This window comes from Corythoichthys intestinalis, chromosome 16 (genome assembly GCF_030265065.1).
Source record: "Corythoichthys intestinalis isolate RoL2023-P3 chromosome 16, ASM3026506v1, whole genome shotgun sequence".
In the NCBI taxonomy this organism is placed as follows: domain Eukaryota; kingdom Metazoa; phylum Chordata; class Actinopteri; order Syngnathiformes; family Syngnathidae; genus Corythoichthys; species Corythoichthys intestinalis.
Window position 1 is genome coordinate 51,179,894 of NC_080410.1, and position 15,601 is coordinate 51,195,494.

The following is a 15,601-nucleotide window of genomic DNA, read 5'->3' on the forward strand; positions in this document are numbered from 1 at the left end:
TAATGATTTGGTGTGAATCATTTCAAATGGTACAGAGAGTGATTTTCAATCAACTCCTTGGCTGTTATTTTGACGTCTATGAACTGAATCACAATCACTTCCACTCTTGAAACACATTAGACGTGGACTTCCCCTCTTGCCAAACGGTCCCATTTTGGGAAGTCAGCCAAAGTGGGCGAGGCCAAACGATAGGAACGCACCGTATAAAAGAGCGAGACATTCTGCCTGCGTCAGGTGAGCGTCCTTAGCAATAGAGTCACCCAAATAGGCGACATGTCCATTTCGGAAGACCCTCGGGCCGAGTCGTGGAACGTCACGGCGCCTCTGGCGTGCGCGGCGGCGCTCTTCTTCCTGCTTTTGGCCTCCCGCCGCGACACCTCGGAGCGGGGCGACAAGAAGGACCCCCCGGGGCCCCGGCCTTTGCCGCTGCTCGGTAACCTGCTGCAGCTGGATCTCAAGTGGCTGGACCGAGCCCTGTCAAAGGTAAATGTGCAACTCCCTCTCGTGTTATTCTTTAACCGGTTGTTTTTTTCCTTGCAGCTCGCGAAACAATACGGCTCCGTTTTTAGCATCTACCTGGGCACCAGGCAAGTCGTGGTCCTGGCCGGGTACAAGGCGCTCAAAGAGGCTCTGGTGGGCAACGCCGTTGAGTTCGGGGAGCGCTACGTCAACCCCATTTTTGAGGAGATGAATCTCGGTCACGGTACGACAAGTCCCTGCATCCTATTTCCTTATTCTTACACAAAATACATTTTTACTTCAACCGTGAATTGATGTATTCACACATTATTCCACGTATTTATTCATTTGACTTATTATATTCATTTCCATATATGGCGGAAAACACAAACAAGACTGAAAAAGCAGTTTCTGCTCTTGCACCCCTCTTTAAAATTGCTGTATTTTAAGTAGGGTTGTTCCTATCATGTTTTTTTGCTCCCGATCCGATCCCGGTCGTTTTAGTTTGAGTACCTGCCGATCCCGATATTTCCCAATCCGATTGCTTTTTTTTTTGCTCCCGATTCAATTCCAATCATTCCCGATCATTTTTCCCGATCATATACATTTTGGCATTGCATTAAGAAAAAAAATGAATAAAACTCGGACAAATATATGCATTCAACATGCAGTACAAAAGTACTGTGTTTGTTTATTATGACAATAAATCCTCAAGATGGCATTTACATTGTTAACATTCTTTCTGTGAGAGGGATCCACGGATAGAAAGACTTGTGACTTTGTATATTGTGACTCAATATTGCCATCTAGTGTATTTGTTGAGCTTTCAGTAAATGATACTGTAGCCGTTTAACTGTTCTGCCCAAATGCATGATGGGAAGTGCAACCACGACTGTGCATAGTGGCACCAATTGATATATCTTCTCTGCGTTGGGAAGTAACATAGGGTGTTAAGGAAAAGATCAACCACTACCATTCTTTCCCACATTGCTTCCCACGATATTTCTAATTGTTGAGAGAGGGATTTTGAGGCTTTAGCCAATTAAAAAGAGGCTCCAAAGACAGCCAAAATTCTCTCTACTCATTTCACGCTGCCTGTTAGCTATATTATATATATATATATAGGTAAAACGGCACCATTATAGATTGAACGCGACAATGCGTGAGTGGGTCGTGCAGCGCATGCGTTAATTGCATTAAATATTTTAACATGATTAATTTTTAAAAAATTAATTACCGCCGTTGATGAGATAAATTTGATAGCCCTACCAAAACTAAAGAGTCTGGATGAATGTAAGACATTTTGTCTGTAACGTTAAATACAATTAGAAAACTATTTAATTAAAAAATATATATATGTTAAAAAAGGCATGTCCGACAGTTTTTTTGCCGATTCCGATACTTTGAAAAATGACGTGATTGGACCCGATCGATCGGGATGCCCGATCGATTGGGACGTCTTTAATTATATGTATAGCATAACACACTAGCTTGAGCTACTAAAGCATTGGCTGGCTTCTATAACACAACTTATGAAATTCTGTACATATGACCCTTCACCACAGAAGTAAACATATTTTGCACATCCATATGTAATAATAAACATAAAATACATATATTTCCGAGGCGGAAACATAACAGAAAGCATTCACGACTGTCAATTCTACCGCTAGACATCGCAATGTATAAGTGATTGAACCAAACTACTCTAACAAAAAGTAGGTGCATTGAATTATTCTGACCAGCAGGTGGGAGCAATGCCCCGCAAAGGGTCAACTGATTTCCCATACTATTGTGTAAACTGCAAAGCCAGAACAGTACATATTATCGGTCGTATTATAAATGTTATTGGATTTATCGGGATGATGTCATAATTCCTATTATCGGACCGATAATTATCGGACCAATAATTATCGTGCACCAGTACTAATGATGCAGTATAATTCTGCTTTAGCACTAAGTCATATAAGCTCTGTGTAAATAACCGCTAGCTCTCAGTTGCGCTAAGTCTACGTGCTTATGCTGTTGAAAAAAATCATCACAAAAAACCTCTGTTTTTCTTCACGTCTTTGCTCTCCTCTTTCTTTTTCTTCTGACCCGGAGGGCTTTTGTCTTTTCATGAAGTCGACTTGTCACCGTAACATCCCTCAATTGCGGAGAATAAAAATAGCACCTTTGGGTAGCTCGCTGATCTGCTGGGTGGTGAGTGAGACTAGGTTCTGTGGTGAAATTATCGCATCACAGGAAAAAGTGAAATGGGCAGAAGGCACACTAGAAAAATGATTTCATTATTATTTAAAGACTTATTATGAACGGTTTTGTTGTTCTTTTGTTTTATTTAGGGCTGTCAAACGATTAAAATGTTTAATAGAGTTAATTACAGCTTGAAAATTAATTGTAATTAATCGCAATTCAAACCATCTATAAAATATGCCATATTTTTCTGTAAATTATTGTTGGAATGGAAGATAAGACACAAAACAGATATATACATTCAACATACTGTACATAAGTACTGTATTTGTTTATTATAACAATAAATGAACAAGATGACATTAACATTATTAACAATCTGTTAAAGCGATCCATGGTTAGAAAGACTTGTAGTTCTTAAAAGATAAATGTTAGTACAAGTTATAGAAATTTTATATTAAAACCCCTCTTAATGTATTCGTTTTAATAAAATTTGTAAAATTTTCAATCAAAAAATAAACTAGTAGCCCGCCATTGTTGATGTCAATAATTACACAATGCTCATGGGTCGCACCCAAGCACCAGCAGAGGGTGACAAAACTCCAATAAACACAAGTAACAAGTGGAGATTACACTGTACTGTCATTTTAATCTGTTTGAGCGGGGCATGTGCGTTAATTTCGTCAAATATTTTAACGTGATTAATTAGAAAAATTAATTACCGCCCGTTAACGCGATAATTTTGAAAGCCCTAGTTTTATTGTTTTGTATAATTTTTTTAATACTGCTATCATCAAATATTATTTGAATACTTTTTCTTGACGACTTTTTGGACGCTGGTGCGCCCTTAGGCGGTTGCCTAGATCGCCTTATGAGCGGCACGGGTCTGCTAACCCGTGACCATGTCTTCCTTATAATATGACTAACAAAAATGTGTACCGTATTTTTCGGACTAAAAGTCGCGTTTTTTTTTTTCATATTTTGGCTGGGGGTGCGACTTATACTCAGGAGTGACTTACGTGTGAAATTTTTAACACATTATGATATCATTTCACATGTTATTTTGGTGTTTTGGAGTGACACTGATGGTTTGGTAAACTTGTTAGCATGTTCTTTATGCTATAGTTATCTTAATAGCTATGGCCATGTTCGCGTTCTGCCTTTGGCAATGTGTGTTCAATTGTATTATTGACTTTTTTTATATTGAAATGCATGCTTTTAGTTTGTGGCGCTTTCACGCTCACGTGGGGGCGCACTCACACTTGTTTACGTGAAGTAGAGCGCTCACACGCCAGAAGAAGACGGACAGCTACGTAGCTGTGAGTGAGTGGGCGAGTTAGCGAGAGAGAAACACCGCTGCGAACCTACGTTCATTGTTTATGCTTTTAAAATATCTCTACAGAGGCAACGCCTGTGTGTATCATCTTTTCTGTCGTTGTTGTGTGTTTTCCACCCGCGATCGTACAACCAGTTGTGTGGTTGTTTGAACGATGTGCTAATGCTAGCGAACGCATGCTAACCATTTATGTCAATCATGTAATACACCTAATTATCATTTATTTACGTTGATGCGAACCTGTTTGGTAACTAGCAAAAAAATTGATTCAGCTAATTATACGGACGTCCAACATCGTCATTTGGGAGGTCCTGGTGAGAACAGTATAATTGCATTTTGTTGTTCATGCACTGTACACTGTACATTTATTCAGCATGTTGTTCTCTATTGTATTTATATATTAAATTGCCTTTCAAGATGACATATCTATTCTATGTGTTGGATTTTATCCCCCAAAAATGCGACTTATATATGTTTTTTTCCTCTTCGTTGGGCATTTTATGGCTGGTGCGACTTGTAGTCCGGAAAATACGGTACTTACTATTTGGCATTGACGTGCTCACGAAGAGAACGTGTCACGTGATCAGAAACGAACGTGCCGTTTAGCCAGGCTAATATGCTAAATTTGAGATAACGGTGTGTTTTGCAGGCATTATATTTTCCAACGGGGACACGTGGAAAGAATTGCGGCGTTTCGCCCTCAGCACTCTGCGAGACTTCGGCATGGGCAAACGACTGGCGCAAGACAAAATCCTGGAGGAGTGCCGCTATCTCATTCCCGTTTTGGAAGGTCACAAAGGTGAGCGCCGGCCGGCCGGCGTCCCCGCCTCGGATCGGCCGTTGACCGTACGTCGCGTCAGGTCGGCCGTTCAACACGACGTCCCCCCTGAGCCACGCCACGTCCAACATCATCTGCTCCATCGTATACGGCGACCGATTCCAATACGACGACGCGCGCTTCGTGAGCATGGTCAAACGCGCCAACGACACCATTCGCATGATGAGTTCCGTTCAGATACAGGTGAGCTTTTCCCGTTCGCGTTCCGAACGCTCCCTTCTGACTCTCTCGTGCGCGGCAGCTCTACAACATGTTCCCCAGGTTGTTCGGTTGGTTGAAAGACCGGCACGTGGTTGTCAGCAAACGTAACGAAAACATGGAGGACATTCGAGAGCTTCTGCGACAACGCAAGGAGAAGTTCAACCCCGAAATGTGCACCGGGGTGGTAGACTGCTTCTTCGTTCGCCAGCGAAAAGAAGAGGTTTGACGGCATTCGGCGACGATCCGTAGGTCCGACGTTGAAGGCCTTCCCGTCCCGCGTACTATAGGAAGCGGGCGTGGAGCGGAGCCAATTCAATGAGGAAAACATGATGTTCGTGGTGGCCAACCTGTTTGCGGCCGGCACCGACACAACCTCCACTACACTGCAGTGGAGCTTGCTGCTCATGGCCAAATATCCCGAAATACAAGGTAGGTATGGAGATAGAATAGTGCCAAAAGAAGTGAGGTTGTAAAATGAAAGTTATCCCAGTAAAATGACCTATTTTAACTAAAAAACACTTGTATTTCCAAATTTTGCATTGTAAAATAAACATGAAAAAAACTCTTAAGGAATAAATTGTTCTACAAGTTGTTTTTTTTCTGTTTGCAAGAATTATTTTTTGTTCTACAAGTTTTTTTTTCTTCACTACAGGTTAAAAATGACACTTTTTTTGACCACGAGTTGAATGATATTTTTGTGTTTGTGTTTTACAACAGATTATTTCGATGTACAAGTAGTTTTTTTCGTCTGTGGTTATAAGTGACTTTTGTCTCTGAAAACGCGACAAGGGGGAGACAAAACTCGTGAGGTTGTAATTGGTGGTTTTTAACCTGTAGCAAAGAAAAAACACCCGTAGAACAAAAAAATCACTTGTAAATGGAAAAAAAACACTTGTAGAATTTTTTTTACATTGTCTTTTTTTCATGTTTATTTCACAACGCAAAATTTGGAAATACAAGTTGTTTTTTTGTTTTACAAGTTAGAATTAAGACATTTTACAGGTATTTTTTTTTATTTTAAAACTAGGTTACGAGTATCTTTTTTGGCTCATAAAACTCGACAAGAATGTGACAAAACTTGTGCACTTGTAATTGGTCATTTTTAACCTGTAGTGAAGAAAAAACAACTGTAGAACAAAAAAAAAAATACTTGCAAACAGAAAAAAACTTGTTGAACAATTTATTCCTTCGAGTTTTTTCATGTTTATTTTACAACCCAAAATTTGAAAATACAAGTGTTTTTTTTTAAATTGGTCATTTTACCGGGATAATTTTCATTTTACAACTTCACTTCTTTTGGCACTATTCTAGCTCCATAGCAGGCGCGCACTCACTAAGAATTCGGGTAGAACTCATAGGCGGAGTTTGACTTTAGGGGCAGGGGGCACAACATGTTGATGACCCCGAAACACAGTGTCGGCAATAAAATTTACAAGAATATTTATAATAATACGTTGAGAATGAGCGTTTTTTTGTTTCCCATCATTCTTGAGGGGAATTCTAAATCAGGCTGCTTAGGCAATACTTTTCGCCAAGATCGTCAACCATTGAATATGGTACGCCCGCCGGTGTCGTGCCAATGTAGTTACCCCAGTCAAAAATTGTATCCCCTGGGCGGAGGCATATGGAAGTAGATCTGTGTCTTTATTATTCATTAAAAAAAGTTGCTTCAATCACAATACAGTGGGGCAAATAAGTATTTAGTCTACCACTAATTGTGCAAGTTCTCCCACTTGAAAATATTAGAGAGGCTTGTAATTGTCAACATGGGTAAACCTCAACCATGAGAGACAGAATGTGGAAAAAAACCCCAGAAAATCACATTATTTGATTTTTAAATAATTTATTTGCAAATCATGGTGGAAAATCCAAAAGTTCATCTCAATACTTTATTACAAACCCTTTGTTGGTAATAACGGAGGCCAAACGTTTTCTTTAACTCTTCACAAGCTTTTCACACACTGTTGCTGGTATTTTGGCCCATTTCTCCATGCAGATCTCCTCTAGAGCAGTGATGTTTTGGGGCTGTCGTTGGGCAACACGGACTTTCAACTCCCTCCACAGATTTTCTATGGGGTCGAGATCTTTAGACCGGCTAGGCCACTCCAGGACCTTGAAATGCTTCTTACGAAGCCACTCCTTTGTTGCCCTGGCTGTGTGTTTGGGATCATTGTCATGCCGAAAGACCCAGCCACGTCTCATCTTCAATGCCTTTGCTGATGGAAGGAGATTTTCACTCAAAATCTCTCAATACATGGCCCCATTCATTCTTTCCTTTTCACAGATCAGTCGTCCTGGTCCCTTTGCAGAAAAACAGCCCCAAAGCATGTTGTTTCCACCCCCATGCTTCACAGTGTGTATGGTGCAATTCAGTATTCTTTTTCCTCCAAACAAGAGAACCTGTGTTTCTATCAAAAAGTTCTATTTTGGTTTCATCTGACTATAACACATCCTCCCAGTCCTCTTCTGGATCATCCAAATGCTCTCTAGCGAACCGCAGACGGGACTGGACGTGTACTGGCTTCAGCAGGGGGACACGTCTGGCAGTGCGGGATTTGAGTCCCTGGCAGCACATTGTGTTACTCTGCCTTTGTTATTGCAGTCCCAGCTCTCCGTAGGTCATTCACTAGGTCCCCCCGTGTGGTTCTGGGATTTTTGCTCCCCGTTCTTGTTATCATTTTGACGCCACGGAGTGAGGAGGGAGTTGAAAGTCCGTGTTGCCCAACGACACTCCCAAAACATCACTGCTCTAGAGGAGATCTGCATGGAGGAATGGGCCAAAATACCGGCAACAGTGTGTGAAAAGCTTGTGAAGAGTTACAGAAAACGCTTGGCCTTCGTTATTGCCAACAAAGGGTACATAACAAAGTATTGAGATGAACTTTTGGTATTGACCAAATACTTATTTTCCACCATGATTTGCAAATAAATTCTTTAAAAATCAAACAATGTGATTTTCTGTTTTTTTTTTTCCCACATTCTGTCTCTCATTGTTGAGGTCTACCCATGTTGACAATTACAGGCCTCTCTAATATTTTCAAGTGGGAGAACTTGCACGATTAGTGCTTGACTACATGCTTATTTGCTCCACTGTATATAAAAGTTGTAAAGCAACAAAAATCACATTGTTTGATTTTTAAAGAATTTATTTGCAAATCATGGTGGAAAATAAGTATTTGGCCAATACCAAAAGTTCATCTCAATACTTTGTTATGTACCCTTTGTTGGCAATAACAAAGGCCAAAGGTTTTCTGTAACTCTTCACAAGCTTTTCACACACTGTTGCTGGTATTTTGCCCATTCCTCCATGCAGATCTCCTCTAGAGCAGTGATGTTTCGGGGCTGTCATTGGGCAACACGGACTTTCCACTCCCTCCACAGATTTTCTATGGGGTTGAGATCTGGAGACTGGCTAGGCCACTCCAGGACCTTGAAATGCTTCTTACGAAGCCACTCCTTTGTTGCCCTGGCTGTGTGTTTGGGATCATTGTCATGCCGAAAGACCCAGCCACGTCTCATCTTCAATGCCCTCGCTGATGGAAGGAGATTTTCACTCAAAATCTCTCGATACATGGCTGAATTCATTCTTTCCTTTACACAGATCAGTCGTCCTGGTCCCTTTGCAGAAAAACAGCCCCAAAGAATAATGTTTCCACCCCCATGCTTCACAGTGGGTATGGTGTTCTTCGGATGCAATTGAGTATTCTTTCTCCCCCAAACATGAGAACTTGTGTTTCTACCAAAAAGTTCTATTTTGGTGTCTTCTGACCATAACACATTCTGCCAGTCCTCTTCTGGATCATCCAAATGCTCTCTAGCGAACCGCAGACGGGCCTAGACGTGTACTTTCTTCAGCAGGGGGACACATCTGGCAGTGCAGGATGTGAGTCCCTGGCGGCGCATTGTGTTACTGATAGTAGCCTTTGTTACTGTGGTCCCAGCTCTCTGTAGGTCATTCACTAGGTCCCTCCGTGTGGATCTGGGATTTTTGGTCACCGTTCTTGTTATCATTTGACGCCACAGGGTGAGATCTTACATGGAGCCCCAGATCAAGGGAGACTATCAGTGGTCTTGTATGTCTTCCATTTTCTAATAATTGCTCCCACAGTTGAATTCTTTTCACCAAGCGTTTCACCTATTGCAGATTCAGTCTTCCCAGCCTGGTGCAGGTCTACAATTTTGTTTCTGGTGTCCTTCAACAGCTCTTTGGCCATAGTGGAGTGTGACTGACTGAGATTGTGGACAGGTGTCTTTTATACCGATAATGAGTTAAAACAAGTGCCATTAATACAGGTAACGAGTGGAGCCTCGTTAGGCCTCGTTAGAAGTTAGACCTCTTTGGCAACCAGAAATCTTGCTTGGTTGTAGGTGACCAAATACTTTTTTTCCACTCTAATTTGGAAATAAATTCTTTAAAAATCAAACAACGTGATTTTCAGTTTTTTTTTTCCACATTCTGTCTCTCATGGTTGAGGTTTACCCATGTTGACAATTAAAGGCCTCTTTAATCTTTTCAAGTAGGAGAACTTGCACAATTGGTGGTTGACTAAATACTTATTTGCCCCACTGTATATATTTTCAATGAGAAAAAAAAAAGTCGCCTCAATAAAAAAAAAAAGTGTTTGAATGCAAAATTGAAATTTAAAAAAATGCATGTGAAAGCCATTTTTCTTTGAATTTTTTGGGTGGATTGAAGCAACTTTTTTGATTGACGTAATGTTGATTTGTGTTTGGGCCACATTTTGGCTAGGATGTTTTTGTCTTTATTATTCAATCAAAAAATTAAGTGGCTTCAAAAAATATATATTTTCAAAAAGAAAAATGACTTCAATCAAAATGATAAATTTCAATCATCGAAAACGTTTTTCAATGCGGAAACATATTTGAGATTGAAAAATTTGAATTTGAACACTTGATTTTTCATTGAAAAAGTTTTATTTGATTGAAGCGATCCTTTTTGTGTTTGGGCCACATTATGGGTAGGGCATTTGTGTCTAAATCATTCAATCCCCCCAAAAAGTTGCTTCAATCAAAAAAAACATTTTCAATCAAAGAAAAAAATCATTTGAAAAATAAAATTGCCCTTCCCTATTTTTTTTTTGAAAATTATATGCAAAGACCATCTAAGGTGCTAGTCACATGATCTGTTCGAAAAATAATTTTGACCCATTATGAAAATGTATTGTTTTGTTCATTTCATTCATTTTTGTTGCAGTTTCATTGCTTTACAACTTATATATATATATATATAATTTCATGCAGTGACACTTTTTGGCCACCGGGGCCCCCCCTTAAAATCCGCTTATGGTAGGACTTTGAGACTGCCACGTGTTTTTGGGTAGAGCGCGTCTTCGAGGAGCTTTGCCAGGTGGTCGGAAGCCGCCCCATGGATGTAGACGACCGAAAGAACCTGCCGTACACCAACGCCGTCATCCACGAGGTGCAGCGATTCGGCAACATCGCTCCCATGGCCATCTTGCACCAAACCACGCAGGACATCACCTTCCAAGACTACTTCATCCGAAAGGTCACTTCCCGCCCGGCTGCTTTCCACATGCTCGTTTTGACACATTTAATTGATATTACAGGGCACCGCTGTGATTCCGCTGCTTTCGTCCGTCCTTTACGATGAGAGCCAATGGGCAACGCCGAACACCTTCAATCCTTCCCATTTCCTGGATAACGAGGGCAAATTTGTCAAGAAGGACGCCTTTATGCCTTTCTCTGCGGGTACGACGTTACCAAAATTTTCAGTCCAATTTTGACACTCAAAAAAATACTCGATTGAATTTTCGATACCACATAAAAAAGCTGAACTTAAATGTTATTTTTTAATGATTCACTGTTTCTCCATTTGGTGGTCACTATTTTTGACAAAAAGAAAGCTCATTTAAGATTACTACAATAAGAAAGTCACCCGAAAGCAACAGGAAGTGACCCATAAATGACCCAAAAAGTGACCAATGAATAATGTAAATGCCATAAAATGATCCAAAATGTACCACAATTGACTTATGATAAACAGGGAGTAACCCAAAATATATTGGATGTGACAAGGGAATACACAAAAAACATTAGAAAGTGACCCAAAATCAACACAAAGTGACCATCAATGCTCCAAAACAAAAAAAAGTGACCAATGAATAATGGAAATGCCATAAAATGATCCAAACTGTATCAGAAGCGACCCATATTTAAGAGGACGTGGCCCAAAATGTACAGGATTTGACCTGGGAATTACAAAGTGACCCAAAATCAACAAAAGTGACTATAAGTTCCCCAAAACTAAAAGGAAAGTGACCCAAAATCCACAGGGAGTGACCAATAAAGAATGGAAATGCCATAAGATGATCCAAATTTACCAGAAAATGTACCAGAAATGACACAAAATTAAGAGGAAGTGACCCCGAATATACAGGGTGTGACCTGGGAAACCAAAATCAACAAAAAGTGATCATAAGTACTGCAAAAACCAAAAAGATTGACCCAAAATCAACAATAAGTGACTCATGAACAATGGAAATGTCATAAGATGATTCAAAATGTACTAGAAGTGACCGATAATTTACAGGTGACCCAAAATGTACGAGATGTGACTCGGGAATACCCATTGGAAAGTGACCCAAAATCCCCAATGAACAATGGAAATGCAATAAAATGACCCCAAATGTTCCAGAAGCAACCAATAATTCACAGGAGATGACCCAAAATGTACAGGATATGACCTGGGAATTACAAAGTGACCCAAAATCAACAAAGGGACCATAAGTTCCCCAAAACCAAGAGGTAAGTGACCCAAAATCGACAGGAAGTGACCAACAAACAATGGAAATGCCATCAGATGATGCAAAATGTACCAGAAATGACACAAAATTAAGAGGAAGTGACCCAAAATATACAGGGTGTGACCTGGGAAACCAAAATCAACAAAAAGTGATCATAAGTGCTGCAAAAACCAAAAAGATTGACCCAAAATCAACAAAAAGTGACAAATGAACAATGGAAATGTCATAAGATGATTCAAAATGTAATAGAAGTGACTGATATTTACAGGTGACCCAAAATGTACAAGATGTGACCCAAAATCCGCAGGGAGTGCCCAATGCAAAAAATGCTTGTTGATGCTCTTCCTTGGTTTTAACGTGGCAAGTGACATCATGGTGGTTGCAGGTCGCAGGGTTTGTCTGGGCGAAGGTCTGGCCCGTATGGAGATCTTCCTGTTCTTCACCTCCCTCATTCAGCGCTTCCGCTTCACTCCTCCGCCCGGTATATCCGAGGAAGAGCTGGACCTGAAGCCCCTGGTGGGCTTCACCCTCAATCCCACTCCTCACGAGTTGTGCGCCGTCCGTCGCCAGTGACGCGCGCCGCTGTTCTTGTCGATGATTGTGATCCTCGTTCAAAGGGATTGGATGTCTATCGGTGTTAATGGCGGCCAATTGTACCAGTTCAAATCACACACATGCAGCTTTAACAAAAAAATGAAAATAAATCCATTTTTTTCGGTGTGTGTGGGTGTAAAACTGGATTAGATGTCAAGATCATCAATGGCAGATACAGAGTTAAGGGCAACAGGCAACAAAATAATCCTGTGGTATAAGGCAGGGGTCCCCAACGACCGGGCCGCGGACTGATACCGGTCCGTAGCGCATTTGGTACCGGGCCGCGCAGAAATAATAAATAATTTATTAATGACTGCATTCTGGCCAGTTGACTTTGGCCTGTGCCGCTATCCCTGTCTACTCTAGATATACAGTGGGGCAAATAAGTATTTAGTCAACAAACCAATTGTGCAAGTTCGCCTACTTGAAAAGATTAGAGAGGCCTGTAATTGTCAACATGGGTAAACTTCAACCATGAGAGACAGAATGTGGGGGAAAAAAACAGAAAATCACATTGTTTGATTTTTAAAGAAATGATTTCCAAATTAGAGTGGAAAATAAGTATTTGGTCACCTACAAACAAGCAAGATTTCTGGCTGTCAAAGAGGTCTAACTTCTGACGAGGTCTAACGAGGTTCCACCCGTTACCTGCATTAATGGCTTTAAAGAGCATACGACAGGAGAAAAAAGTCTTAAATAGCATTATTATGTGAATTTGAATCATACAGTGCCTTGCAAAAGTATTCGGCCCCCTTGAACCTTGCAACCTTTCGCCACATTTCAGGCTTCAAACAAAGATTTAACATTTTAATTTTTTGTCAAGAACCAACAACAAGTGGGACACAATCGTGAAGTGGAACAAAATTTATTGGATAATTTAAACTTTTTTAACAAATAAAAAACTGAAAAGTGGGGCGTGCAATATTATTCGGCCCCCTTGCGTTCATACTTTGTAGCGCCACCTTTTGCTCCAATTACAGCTGCAAGTCGCTTGGGGTATGTTTCTATCAGTTTTGCACATCGAGAGACTGACATTCTTGCCCATTCTTCCTTGCAAAACAGCTCGAGCTCAGTGAGGTTGGATGGAGAGTGTTTGTGAACAGCAGTCATCAGCTCTTTCCACAGATTCTCCATTGGATTCAGGTCTGGACTTTGACTTGGCCATTCTAACTCCTGGATATGTTTATTTTTGAACCATTCCATTGTAGATTTGGCTTTATGTTTTGGATCATGGTCCTGTTGGAAGATAAATCTCCGTCCCAGTCTCAGGTCTTGTGCAGATACCAACAGGTTTTCTTCCAGAATGTTCCTGTATTTGGCTGCATCCATCTTTCCGTCAATTTTAACCATCTTCCCTGTCCCTGCTGAAGAAAAGCAGGCCCAAACCATGATGCTGCCACCACCATGTTTGACAGTGGGGATGGTGTGTTCAGGGTGATGAGCTGTGTTGCTTTTACGCCAAACATATCGTTTTGCATTGTGGCCAAAAAGTTCAATTTTGGTTTCATCTGACCAGAGCACCTTCTTCCACATGTTTGGTGTGTCTCCCAGGTGGCTTGTAGCAAACTTTAAACGAGACTTTTTATGGATATCTTTGAGAAATGGCTTTCTTCTTGCCACTCTTCCATAAAGGCCAGATTTGTGCAGTGTACGACTGATTGTTGTCCTATGGACAGACTCTCCCACCTCAGCTGTAGATCTCTGCAGTTCATCTAGAGTGATCATGGGCCCCAGTTTTCTCCTTGTTTGAGAAGAAAGTTTGGAAGGACGGCTGGGTCTTGGTAGATTTGCAGTGGTCTGATGCTCCTTCCATTTCAATATGATGGCTTGCACAGTGCTCCTTGAGATGTTTAAAGCTTGGGAAATCTTTTTGTATCCAAATCCGGCTTTAAACTTCTCCACAACAGTATCTCGGACCTGCCTGGTGTGTTCCTTGGTTTTCATAATGCTCTCTGCACTTTAAACAGAACCCTGAGACTATCACAGAGCAGGTGCATTTATACGGAGACTTGATTACACACAGGTGGATTGTATTTATCATCATCGGTCATTTAGGACAACATTCAGAGATCCTCACTGAACTTCTGGAGTGAGTTTGCTGCACTGAAAGTAAAGGGGCCGAATAATATTGCACGCCCCACTTTTCAGTTTTTTATTTGTTAAAAAAGTTTAAATTATCCAATAAATGTTGTTCCACTTCACGATTGTGTCCCACTTGTTGTTGATTCTTGACAAAAAAATTAAATTTCATATCTTTATGTTTGAAGCCTGAAATGTGGCGAAAGGTTGCAAGATTCAATGGGGCCGGATACCTTTGCAAGGCACTGTATTTTGAGACGATTCGACTATATACAACAATTTAGCAAAGCGCAGATAACGAGAAATTTGTTTTTTAATCTGCCAGTTAGCCACCCCTACCATAATATGGCTCTAGCATCCCCAACAGGTGGATGACGTCGGCAGGAGACTGGACTCATCGGTTTTACTATTCAGCCCATTGAGGGGGAATTATTCAGAACGAGGAAAACTTTACTGTCGCACCTCCCGAACGATGTTTTATGACACCTAAATCGGACATATGTCATTTCCCTTCCCCGGCTTTGCAGAATGTAAACAAACCAAGAGGCGTAACAGCTAGCCGACATGCTAACCCGAACCGAGTGATGTTTCAAAGTCTTCGAAGCGGAAAATCACACATAACTCGCCTGGATTTATTGACATGACGACTGGGTTGTCGATTGTCCTCGCGGATCGGCAAACCGCCCGGCGGAGAGCAATTTACAGTTCGTTCCCCGGAGGAGGGTGGCTGCAGTTGTTGTGCAGCTAACGTGCTGCTAATGTGCATGAGGAGAGCTTTTTACATGCCTATCAATGATCCTTTATTTAAAGAAAGAAACAAGATGTTTACTCACTTCCTCGTAAGTCCAATGGTCCCACAGTAGTCGGGCTTGTTTTGGCCAATAGCCACGGTGAATGGGAACCTTTTGAAACTCCAAAAAGGTGCATACGCCTCTCCCTCATACAGAATGATTTTTCTGCAGACGTTTGGATGGCGTGATGCGAAAAAGAAACGTATTAATCCGCAAAATCAGCTGAATCCTTCGTCCTCATACACAACAGTACGCTGTATGGTGAAGAGGACTTCTTCTAACGTACACGTCACAGCGCCCTCCTCCTCAATGCAAGACCAAAGCC

At 41.1% G+C, this 15,601-nt stretch overlaps 1 protein-coding gene across 2 annotated transcripts; it reads left to right on the plus strand.

Annotated features, from left to right (window-relative positions):
* Positions 1–202: 202 nt before the first annotated feature.
* Positions 203–12,784, plus strand: LOC130904660 (cytochrome P450 2K4-like). Of its 2 annotated transcripts, XM_057817578.1 has the most exons (9): positions 203–483; positions 541–703; positions 4,638–4,787; positions 4,849–5,009; positions 5,068–5,247; positions 5,315–5,456; positions 10,370–10,554; positions 10,616–10,757; positions 12,198–12,784. In XM_057817578.1, the coding sequence occupies exons 1-9, from the start codon at positions 274–276 to the stop codon at positions 12,383–12,385; spliced, it is 1,521 nt and encodes a 506-aa protein (XP_057673561.1). In that variant the 5' UTR covers positions 203–273; the 3' UTR covers positions 12,386–12,784. The 2 variants fall into 2 exon arrangements, with proteins under 2 accessions (XP_057673561.1, XP_057673560.1); XM_057817577.1 differs by having other exon boundaries at positions 203–703.
* The last annotated feature ends 2,817 nt before the right edge of the window (positions 12,785–15,601 follow it).

Coding starts and splice junctions, on each gene's coding strand:
- LOC130904660 (XM_057817577.1), top strand. CDS start 274: ATGTCCATTTCGGAAGACCCTCGGGCCGAGTCGTGGAACGTCACGGCG. Junction 704..4,637: donor GGAGATGAATCTCGGTCACG/GTACGACAAGTC, acceptor TGTGTTTTGCAG/GCATTATATTTTCCAACGGG. Junction 4,788..4,848: donor CGTTTTGGAAGGTCACAAAG/GTGAGCGCCGGC, acceptor ACGTCGCGTCAG/GTCGGCCGTTCAACACGACG.